Source organism: Hipposideros armiger, unplaced genomic scaffold (assembly GCF_001890085.2).
Source record: "Hipposideros armiger isolate ML-2016 unplaced genomic scaffold, ASM189008v1 scaffold_3, whole genome shotgun sequence".
Lineage (NCBI taxonomy): Eukaryota > Metazoa > Chordata > Mammalia > Chiroptera > Hipposideridae > Hipposideros > Hipposideros armiger.
The window spans coordinates 9,130,094-9,140,170 of record NW_017731353.1 but is presented as its reverse complement, the minus strand read 5'-3'; the positions used below and the strand labels follow the sequence as shown (position 1 = coordinate 9,140,170).

At 62.4% G+C, this 10,077-nt stretch overlaps 1 protein-coding gene across 3 annotated transcripts; it reads left to right on the top strand.

Moving 5' to 3' along the window:
* The first annotated feature begins 2,796 nt into the window (after positions 1-2,796).
* On the top strand, positions 2,797-9,124 carry LOC109381754 (ectonucleoside triphosphate diphosphohydrolase 2-like). 3 transcript variants are annotated; one of them, XM_019640722.1, is made up of 9 exons: positions 2,799-3,503; positions 4,866-4,983; positions 5,666-5,816; positions 6,012-6,171; positions 6,329-6,478; positions 6,920-7,186; positions 7,265-7,384; positions 8,274-8,408; positions 8,515-9,124. In XM_019640722.1, exons 1-9 carry the CDS (start codon positions 3,060-3,062, stop codon positions 8,716-8,718), a joined length of 1,749 nt encoding a protein of 582 aa, XP_019496267.1. In that variant the 5' UTR covers positions 2,799-3,059; the 3' UTR covers positions 8,719-9,124. The 3 variants fall into 3 exon arrangements, with proteins under 3 accessions (XP_019496277.1, XP_019496267.1, XP_019496256.1); XM_019640711.1 differs by having other exon boundaries at positions 2,800-3,503; positions 6,251-6,478; XM_019640732.1 differs by lacking the exons at positions 8,274-8,408; positions 8,515-9,124 and adding an exon at positions 7,917-8,254 and having other exon boundaries at positions 2,797-3,503; positions 6,251-6,478.
* The last annotated feature ends 953 nt before the right edge of the window (positions 9,125-10,077 follow it).

Sequence of the window (10,077 nt, the reverse complement as noted above, 5' to 3'; positions counted from 1 at the left end):
GCTGGGTGGCTCAGTTGGTTAGAGCCCATGCTTTGAACAACAATGTAGCTGTTAGATTCCCACATAGGCCAGTGAGCTGCTCACTCTGCAACTAGATTGAAGACAATGACTTGAGCTGAGCTGCTGCTGAGCTGCCAGTGGGTGGCCGAATGGCTCAGTTGGTTAGAGTGCACGCTCTTAACAACAACATTGCCGGTTCAATTCCTTCATGGGATGGTGGGCTGCACCCCCACACACAACTAGATTGAAAATGTCAACAGGACTTGGAGCTGAGCTGCACCCTCCACAACTAGATTGAAGGACAATGACTTGACTTGGAGCTAATGGGTCCTGGAAAAAACACAGTTCCCCAATAGTTTAAAAAACACAATGATAAGGAAAATATATTTTCATTTTTGGAAAAAAAGAACCACGTATACGTGGCCCCGAGCAGCTCGTGTTCTTCAAGGGTCAGCTGTCTCCTTACAGAATGCCTCTCAGTGAGTGAGAAACAGATGAATAAACCCCTAGAAAATGGAGTGAAGATTTGAACAGATGCTTCACAGAAAACATAAAAATGCTTATGCCAGAAAACCATCCTGCAAACAGAGTGAACAGGCCACAGCTTGGAAGGTCCACTCAAAGGATGCAGCTCAAAGATGGACTCTGAGTGACAGAAGCCAGTTACGACAGCAGGTCCAGTGAATAAAATACGGTGCGAAAACCAGGGAAACAGCACAATACCGTACAGACGCTCTGGCTGGTGGGAAACTATAAAGCAAAGCAAGACAGTAACAAGTGCAGAATTCAAGAGCGTGGCCACCTCTGTCAGGGCCACCATGGTCTCTGACGTACTCCTGCGTTGTCACTTGCTGCCTGCTCTTCTGTGGGTCTGCTTCATCTCACAGGCATCCTAGGAGGCTTTGACAAGTCAGCTCCCCCCAGGACAGGCGGTGGCTGGCCTCCCCACACCCACATATGGGGTTTGCACACCCCTTGCTCACTGTGCACACACGGAGCCTGCGGGGTCTCTGGCCCACAGGGGTGATCAGCGGGCATTTGTTGAATGACTGCATGAGCACATGAAGAAAGGCTTTCAACTGCCAGTGTTTCAGCAACAAGACACTGTGTCTTCCAATAGGGAGACTGAGGCAGAGACAGCCAAGGTGGAGCGAACGTTCCCACCCTGGGAGGGAGGTCTGGATCTTGTGGGGGCAGGGAGACTCTAGGACCCCTCTCCCAAGGGCCTCTCCCCCACGCCCTTACAGCTGAGTTCCTGCCTGGGGCCAGGGCCAAGCACATCTGGAGCCCCGCCCCAGGGGGGCTGCCCCACCCAGTAGGCTCCCGCCAGGGCTGGCCTCCCATCTCTCGACCCCCCCCCCCAGTCCGCCTTCCAGAGCCCTGCTCCCGAAGGACATCTCCACGCCAAGGGGCGTTCCTGCGCTGGTTCTCGGGAGAGAAGTCACTTCCAGCCTTGTCCTGGCGGTTCCCTGCTCCCTCCCTCCTTCCCGTCTTTTCCCAGGCTGATCTGGGCCCTCGGCCAGGAGCCCAGCTCTCCCGAGGACAGGGTCCAGGCCCCATCCTCAGGCCTGGCAGGGCTCCATCCAACAACAGTCCAGGACATCGGGGAGCTCTGCTAGGCCCTAGTGGGGCTAGTGGGGGTTCTGGGAGGCCAGTTCAACAAGGGGGCAGGCCTGCAGCACGCCCGCCTTTCATGCTCTTTCATGCATTGGGCTCCATCTGGGCCGCCTTTGTCTCTCCCTTTTCAACTTAATCTGCAGGCCTCTCCCTTCTCTGGGCTTTCTGGGGTGGAAGATAGGGCCTGCGGGGGGAGGGGGAGAAGGGGAGGAGTGGTGGCGGGAAACTGGGGCCTGGAGCCTGGTGCGGCCCAGCCAGCGTGGCTTTGAAGAGGCTGAGCGACCTCCCAGGGTTCCCACCCTTCCCGCTGGGCCCTCAACTGGAAGAAAGGCTCCTTTGCTGGGCCTGTGACACCAGACCCTCAGCCCGGGCAGCGATCCCAGCCCCATTGTCCCTGCCAGTTCCAACCAACCAGGGTGTTGCCCAGACCCGCCCCCATCAAATGCTGCTCTTTGGGCCCCATCTCCCCAGCCGCATTGCTGGCACACCCAGGTGGGCTTGCCACATGGCTCCCTGTAGCTGTCCCACCAGGTTCTTGCTGCTGGAATTGCCATTCTGCCAGGTCATGAAGTGGGGGTGGCCACTGGTCAGGGCAAGGGGTGATGCTTGGCCAAGCTGGCACGCAGGGCACGTGGGGGAAGGAGGCAGCATAGCAACCGGACATTTTGTGGGGTGGAGGGGCACAGCTGGAGTCTGGAGCCGGCTGACCACTCGCCCATCCCAGCCAGCATCCAGGGACCGGTGTGATGACAAGCCTGGCCTGGGGGACAGTCTCCCTCATCTCCAGGATGAGGTCTTGTGTGCAGAGGACCCTCCTCCTGTTCCCCTCCTTGGGAAGCTTCTGACCCCCCACCGCAGCAAAGGAGGCAGCAGGGAAGGCCCAGGCCCTGAGCCAAGAGGCCCTCTTGTTTCTGGGCTTGGTGTGACTGTGGCCATGCTGCCCCTCTCTGCCTGTCACCTTGGCACTGAGGCTGTGTGACACAGGTCTGACTTCAATGCTGCTTGGCTGCTCAGCTTCAAACTCCCAGCACCTCAAGGGCGGGCCCGGCCTGGGCCAGCTGCGTCTGGGGCCTGACCTGTGGGGTACTCTGCCATGTAGCCCAGGGCCTGGTCAGCACGGCAGGCGGACTGGCCCTTTCTTGCAGGGAAGGTATGCCCGGATACCACGTTGTTCCTGTAGTTGGCAGTGCCTCCTGTCCTCAGGAGCGGGCAGGAGCAGCAGTGCTCTCCAGCCGCATGACACTCTGAACGAGCCTGCCCCAGAGCCAGCCCAGCCCAGCCCAGGCCAGCCCCATGCCAGACCTCCTGCCGCCTTCCCCAAAGCCACGCCACGACCCCTCCAGGAGAAGCCTGGGGGTTCTCTAGGTCCTGCCCTAGTGGAACCCCCAGTGTCCAGACGCTAGTAGGCCATCCCTTTGGGTCACAGGGACAGGTCAGAGGGGATGAGTGTTGGGGGTGAGTGGACAGGAAGGAGGAGAGTAGGCAATTGTCTTAGGGTGCCGGAGCCGCGACCTGGGAGCTGGGAAGGCAGAGTGACTCAGGGCCGCGACCTGGGAGGGCAGAATGACTCATCGCAGTATCTCTGTCACCTGCGATCGCTGGAGCCTGCCCTGGAGGGCGGTGGGCGGGGCGGCCCGCCAGTGGGCGGGGCCAGCAGTGGCCGGTGCCGGTCTGGGCCCCGCCCCGGGCGCCTATCCCGCGGCCGGGACCTCGGCCTCCCGGCTCCCCGCCACCCCTCCGTCAGCACCTCGTCTGTCCGCGCGCCACCGATGGCCAGGAACGTGTTGCTGCTGCTGCCGCCGTTGCTGCTGGCCGCGGCGGGCCTCACCGGCCTCCTGCTGCTGTGTGTCTCCACCCGCGACGTCCGGGAGCCGCCCACGCTCAAGGTGCATGCTCGGGCACCCAGCGCGTTCCGGGGAGCAGCGGCCCCGGGCCGGGGAGCCGGCGGGGAGGCTCCGAACCCGCGCAGGGCCAGGCTGTGCCCGAGTGGCTGCCCAAGACCCCCACACGCGCTCCGCTCCCAGCTGGGCGAGGTGGAGTCCCGGCCCGCGTGCTGGGCACCCAGCCGGCAGGGTGGAGTCCCGGCCACATGCGTTCCTCTCCCGTCCCTGTCTACCGGCGCTTCCGGAGCGACGCTGGGCTGGAGGCAGAAGTCCCGGGAACTCCTCCGCTCGCAGAGCCTGTCACGGGTGCGGCCGAGGGGTTGTCTCTCAGCACTGGCTGGACCCGCGCGGTCCCCAGCGGCTCATTGGCTCGGGTTCAAACCAGACAGGATCCAGGGCCCAGGGGGCCCTCTCCACCTCCCTGTGGTCCAGACAGTACAGGCGCTGCCCTTGAGGGAGAACTGGCCTGGTGGCTAGGAGGTGGGGGTTGGGGGACAGCGCCAGGGGGTGCTCAAGGGGTTGGGGTGGGCTATGCCAGGCCCCACCTCCAGGAGTCCAGTTGGGTCCCTTAACCATTTATTGAACTTGCAGGGGTGGGGGGAGGCTTGGTGTGTGTGCCTGGGTGCTCTAAGCCCCAGGAGCCCAGGATGGGAGGTTGCAGAGATGGGTGCTCTGCAGTCAAGGGCGACCACCAGGCAAGGTGGATGGATTGGCTTTGATGCTGAAGTTCCCTGGTGGGGGGAGGACTGGAGTGGCCCCTCTCCAGGGGCTCATGAGGGCTTGCTGTCCAGCATGGCTCTCCTTGTTAGAATCCAGGCCCTCGGTGGCTGGAAAATGGCACTTGCAAACTGGGTGCTGATCTCACCCAACCTGCAAGGAAGGCCTGCCTGGCTGGCGCCCTCCAGTTCTGCAGGACAGAGCACTCTGAGGCCCAGGGTGGGGGTGTCTTCAGGCAGGGTCAACACGGACCAGAGGTCCACATTCAGCCTCTCCCAAGGTCCTGACTTCCACATCCTCAGGTTGGGCTGAGGTCAGAGAGACTGGGATGGGGTAGACGGAAGATCTGGCCCGAGAGGATTCCTGCAGCTGGACTCCACTCCCAGAGCCTGGGGACCTTACATCCCCAGGACAGGGTTCCCAGGGTGATCCTGGGATCCTCTGACCCTGACACAGCCCCTCAGTTGTCCTTGCCAGGAAGGCTCCTGCCATCAACCCCTGTCCCCATTCTCCCCCCAACCAAGCTGTGTCACTGTGGCTGTCCCTAGTCTTCTCTGAGCCTCAGAACTTCCAACCTCGTCACAGGGTGGGATGCAGGGGGGGGAGGGGCAAAGGGCATGGCCTTCACTCTCCCACCCCCACCCCCAGTATGGCATCGTCCTGGACGCTGGCTCTTCCCACACGTCCATGTTCATCTACAAGTGGCCGGCGGACAAGGAGAACGACACTGGCATTGTGGGCCAGCACAGCTCCTGTCACGTGCGCGGTGAGGGTCCCCCAAGCACTAGGTGCTCCTTGGCCTGGGTACACACTCACTATAGGGCTTCAGGGGTCCTCTGCAGCCTGCGGCTCTATAGGCCAAGCATTCAGGCCCCTCCGCTTGCTGCCCAGTGGGGTCTGCTCCAAGCAGGAGCTGCAGGAGCTCCCAAAAGGGAGGCTGGGCCAGGCCTCAGCAGGGCTGTAGGCACTTCCATTCTAGAAGGGAAGCCCCAGGTATGGGTTGGGAGGTTTGGGTCTTGCTTGGCCCAACTCTACACCCCAGACAGAGCAGGAGGCTCCTGCCGTCCACCCCTGTCCTCATTCTCCCCCCAACCAAGTTGTGTCACTGTGGCTGTCCTTAGCCTTCTCTGAGCCTCCGAACTTGGAGGAGCTGGTAGACACACCCAGGCAGGCCCCCTGGGAGGCTAAGCCAGGTTGACAATGCCCAGTGCTTTGTCCTGGCACCTGTGCACACACCCACTACGCAGGCAGCAGCCACAGAGACTCTGGGTGGCACGTGGGTGGGCCCCTTTGTCTATTACTGAACTGGGTGTCTCTGAGGGGTCAAGCTGGGAAGGTGTGTCTAAGCTGCCACCTGGTTTAGGAGCCCAAGCCCCTCAGCCCTACTGGTCTGTGGTCTGCCTAGGGGCTGCCCACAGGCTTGGGTCCACCTCGCTGCCTCCCTCTAGGTAGTGGCATCTCCAGCTATGCAGACAACCCTTCCGGGGCTGGCCAGAGTCTTGCTGAATGCCTGGACCAGGCACTCCGGGATGTGCCCAAGAACAGACACGTGGGCACGCCCCTCTACCTGGGAGCCACCGCAGGCATGCGCCTGCTCAAGTGAGTGTGCCCATCTCCTAACCTTGCTGGCCCTGGGTCCCCACAGCAGCCTCAGCACAGGGCGGGCCCCATACCCATCAGCAGCAAGCAGCCCTGGGCCGGGACCGTCCTGGCTGGAAGAGCAGAACCATTTACCTGAGCACCAGGACCATGGCCACCTGGGAAGAGCCCCTCAAAGTCTACCCTGTATTGCAGCCTCACCAGTCCAGAGGCCTCGGCCAGCGTGCTTGCAGCTGTGACACGGAAGCTGAGCCAATACCCCTTTGACTTCCGTGGTGCCCGCATCCTCTCAGGCCAGGAAGAGGGGGTGTTTGGCTGGGTGACTGCCAACTACCTGCTGGAGAACTTCATCAAGGTGGGCCTCCTGGCCAGCCCCGTGAACCAGGGGACATGGGCACCCACCTGCGTCTCACCCCAACTTCCACTCCTCACAGTATGACTGGGCAGGCCGGTGGTTCCGGCCAAGGAAGGGGACCCTGGGGGCCATGGACCTGGGGGGCGCCTCCACACAGATCACCTTCGAGACAGCCAGTCCCGCTGAGGATCCATCCAATGAGGTCCAGCTGAGGCTCTACGGCCAGCACTACCGCGTCTACACCCACAGCTTCCTCTGCTACGGCCGTGACCAGGTCCTCCAGAGGCTGCTGGCCAGTGTACTGCAGGTGCCCCAGCACCCCCAGCCCACCCGTACCACCGTGCCCCTGGAGGGAGGGGGCAAGAAGGGATTGGGCCAAAGGCACAGAGCAGAGCCTGGACAGCAGGCAGCCAGACTGAAGAGGGCTTCTCCAGGCAGCAGGAACCAAAGCTGGCTTTAATCAGCTGGAAGGACAGGTGGGGAGGGTTCCCGCATGGGCTAAGGCTCAGTGGCTGGGGGCAGGACTGGTGAGGGCCAGGCTGGGGAGAAAGGGGGCCCAGGGGCAGATCTCAGAGCGCCTAGGGTGCCTGGCCCAGCAGGCAACGGGGAGCCATGGGTTGCTCCTGAGCACAGAAGCGACGTCATCAAGTGGGACTTGTGGGAGATTCGTCAGGCTGGTGCTCTGGGAAGGCCCTCCTAGGGTCCTGGGGTGGGGATGGTGCAGCCAACAGCCTCACTGTTGCTTCAGGCCCACAAGCAGACCCACAGCTCCCACCCCTGCTGGCCAAAGGGCTATTCCACCCAAGTGGCGCTCCGAGACGTGTTTGAGTCACCATGCACCGCAGGCCAGAGGCCCCAGACCTTCCACAGCAGCGACAGGGTCCACCTGTCGGGGAGCAGCAACCCTGCCCTCTGCCGCAGTCTCGTCTTGGGGCTCTTCAACATCTCCTCCTGCCGCTTCTCCCGGTGCTCCTTCAACGGCGTCTTCCAGCCCCCTGTGGCTGGGAACTTCATTGTGAGTCCAGGGCAGGGTGGAGGGCTGTTGCCCTGCAGCGCCTAGGGTCTGGACACAGCGTGACCGTCCCCCCTGCAGGGCTTCTCTGCTTTCTTCTACACCGTGGACTTCCTGAGGACTGTGATGGGGCTGCCTGTGACAACCATAGAGCAGCTGGAGGCCGCCGTGGTCACCCTTTGCAACCAGGCATGGAGTGAGGTGAGGCCTGCTCCCCTCCTCCAGGCACTTCGCAGGAGGGCTCAGCCAGCTGCTCATGCCTCCCCGTCACTGGTAGAAGGGACCTGGGCCTCTCAGAGTGCCCACTGTAGTGGGGGGGACACCAAGAGTCAGACTCAAAAAGTGGCTGGGCTGCAGCAGAGAGGCTGGGAGACAGACCAGATGGGGCTGCAGAAGCCTTCCTGAGGCCTGGCCCTAGAACCAAGACCTAGAGGGCAGCGGAATGGCCAGTGCAAAGCCTCTGTGACTGTGGGGAGCAGGTAGCAGACAGGTGGGGAGGGTGGAGAAGTAGAAGGACTCGGGACCTACCAGGTTGAATTGGGGGGCGGAGGGGGGGGAGTGAGGACTTAGTGACAAGTTCCAGGATTCTAGGAGGCACTGGTGCCAAGTAAAGGCAGATGCAGGATTTATGGCCTATGGAGAGTGAGGTGCCCACCAGAGATTCTGGGAGAAACACACGGTCTGTGGGCTCTGGGTAGTGACAGAGGCCCCTCCCTGTTCTGTCTGTGTCTAGTGGTAGGTGGACGTGGAGGTGGGGGCAGGAGGCAAGCCCAGCGGTTCAAGTTCAAACCTGGAGCTTCCCCTGTTCCCTGACCGGGCGCCCAGGCTGCTGCAGCCCTCCGTTCCCCGGGTGGCCATCCCTGCTGGCCCCTCCAGCTCCACCTCCCAGGCACAGGCGCTTGCTGCCATCCTAGAGGAACAGCCCTGCCTAGCGGTGGCCCCTCGGCCTCCGTCCTTCTACCCCGCATTGCCCGTGTGTTTGTGTGTGTTTGTGTGTGTGTGGGGGGCAGCACACCACTGGCCACCCCTCCCAGCTGGGCCGAGACCCCACGGTAGCCGCAGGCCCAACATTCTCCCACCTGCGTCCCAGCTGCAGGCTCGGGCGCCGGATCAGGGAGACCGCCTGCCCCACTACTGCGCCGGGGCCATGTTCGTGCAGCAGCTGCTGAGCCGGGGCTACGGTTTCGACCAGCGCACCTTTGGCGGGGTGACCTTTCAGAAGAAGGTGGGAGCAGGCTGGTGGGCGGGTGCGGAGAGGGGCGGGGCCCGGCGCGGAGGGGCGGGGCCGCCCCGGGTTGCGCGGAGGCTGAGGCCGCGCCCCTCTCCCGCAGGCCGGGGACACCGCGGTCGGCTGGGCGCTCGGTTACATGCTGAACCTGACCAACCTGATCCCCGCCGAGCCGTCGAGGCTGCTCAAGGGCACCGACTTCAGCTCTTGGGTCGTCCTCCTCCTGCTCTTCGCGGCCTTGCTCCTGGCCGCGCTTGTCCTGCTGCTGTGCCAGGCGCGCTCCACCAAGTCGCCGAGCGCCATCTAGGGACGGGCTTGGGGCAGCTACCCCAACCCCATATTCTCCCATCCCTCCCTCCACCAAACGTTCCTCAGCCTCTCTGTCCCTAATGCAGCCCCGAAACCGAGACCGGATTCTAGCGCCATGCCCCAAAGGGGGCCCAGGTGGGCGAAGGGAACCGAAAACAGCGGTTCCAGCCCCCTCCAACCTGGGCTCCGTCTCAAAGCCTCGTGCTCTTCCTCGTCCTACTGGGGCTGGGCGGTTCGGACACCCCTCAGTCCTCAGCCTGTGACTGCAGGGCTGGGTCTCCAGGAAGTGGAGCCTTTACTGTGATAATCAGGGCCCTCAGAGACGCCCACCACCATCCGGGTCTGTTTTAGGGGGCGGGCCGACGCCTACTTGTAGAATTTTGTAATAAAGAGTTTTTCCTAGAGTGGTAGCGACAATGTTCATGAAGTGGGGCGCCTTTTCCGTTGCCTGCCCCCCCTCCTCACAGCTGTGTCGCTCATGCAGGCCCACCCCCCTACCCAAAGGCAAACCTCGGCTCTCTTCCCTACTTCTGCTCTGGATCCAGACCTGGGGCGGCGCAGACCCCGTTTCCCTGCTCCGCCGACCTTCGTGGCCTGAGAGTCTCTGAGTCGCTTGAGTCGTCTCGAGCTGGCACAAGCCCTGCCGCAGCCCTAGGTCTGCATCAGTGACCTAGGCCAGCCTGGATGCTGGTCCTTGGCCTGGAGTGGGGGGAAGCCGAGGTCGTGGGCTCTGCGGGTGCTAGGGTCCAGTCAGGGCTGAAGATGAAGCGTGTGGGCGGTGTTTATATCAGGGCCAGGAGGGATGCCTGGGCCCCGTTGCTCTAGAGCCAAGCCTCGCCAGTGCACAGGGACAGCGCTAGTCTCCTGGCTGGGTGCTTTTCTACATCCCCAAGAGACATCAGCCAGCCCCCACCTGCTGCTCCTGCAGCGTCCCCCCTCCCCATGTACTGTTTTCTCCAGCGTGGGAAGGCGTGGTCTTGGCTGCATCTCCCATTGGCCCCAACCGTTCTGGTAAGTGAGCTCAGACACTACTTCTGTCCGGTCAGGGCCCTGTTGGGGAAGAGGATGGCAGTCCTTGTCCTGCTCACCACCACCTCTGCGAGTTTGCGAGTCACTTCACACACCTAAGGGCAGCCAGCCAATCTTCACCTGTTTAGGGACTCATCTTTGTTCTTTCAATGATCTGAGCCGGAGGGAGGTTTCCAGGTGGGATGGGGTGGATGTGCTCTCGGAAGGCAACAGGTGGAGTGTAATGGGGTGCACCATAGCTGCTTTGTTGTCGTGGGGCCCCAGGGAGCTAAAAGGCTGTCACCTGGGGACCGTGGACAGCTCCCAACTGGCTCTCATCAACAGCTCC

What these genes read in the sequence shown, in the direction of transcription:
- LOC109381754 (XM_019640711.1), top strand. Translation starts at nt 3,060, where the DNA reads ATGAGTGTTGGGGGTGAGTGGACAGGAAGGAGGAGAGTAGGCAATTGT. An exon ending in TGCTGGCCAGTGTACTGCAG is followed by an intron (nt 6,479 to 6,919) that starts GTGCCCCAGCAC and finishes CTGTTGCTTCAG; the next exon opens with GCCCACAAGCAGACCCACAG. An exon ending in GGGTGACCTTTCAGAAGAAG is followed by an intron (nt 8,409 to 8,514) that starts GTGGGAGCAGGC and finishes CCTCTCCCGCAG; the next exon opens with GCCGGGGACACCGCGGTCGG.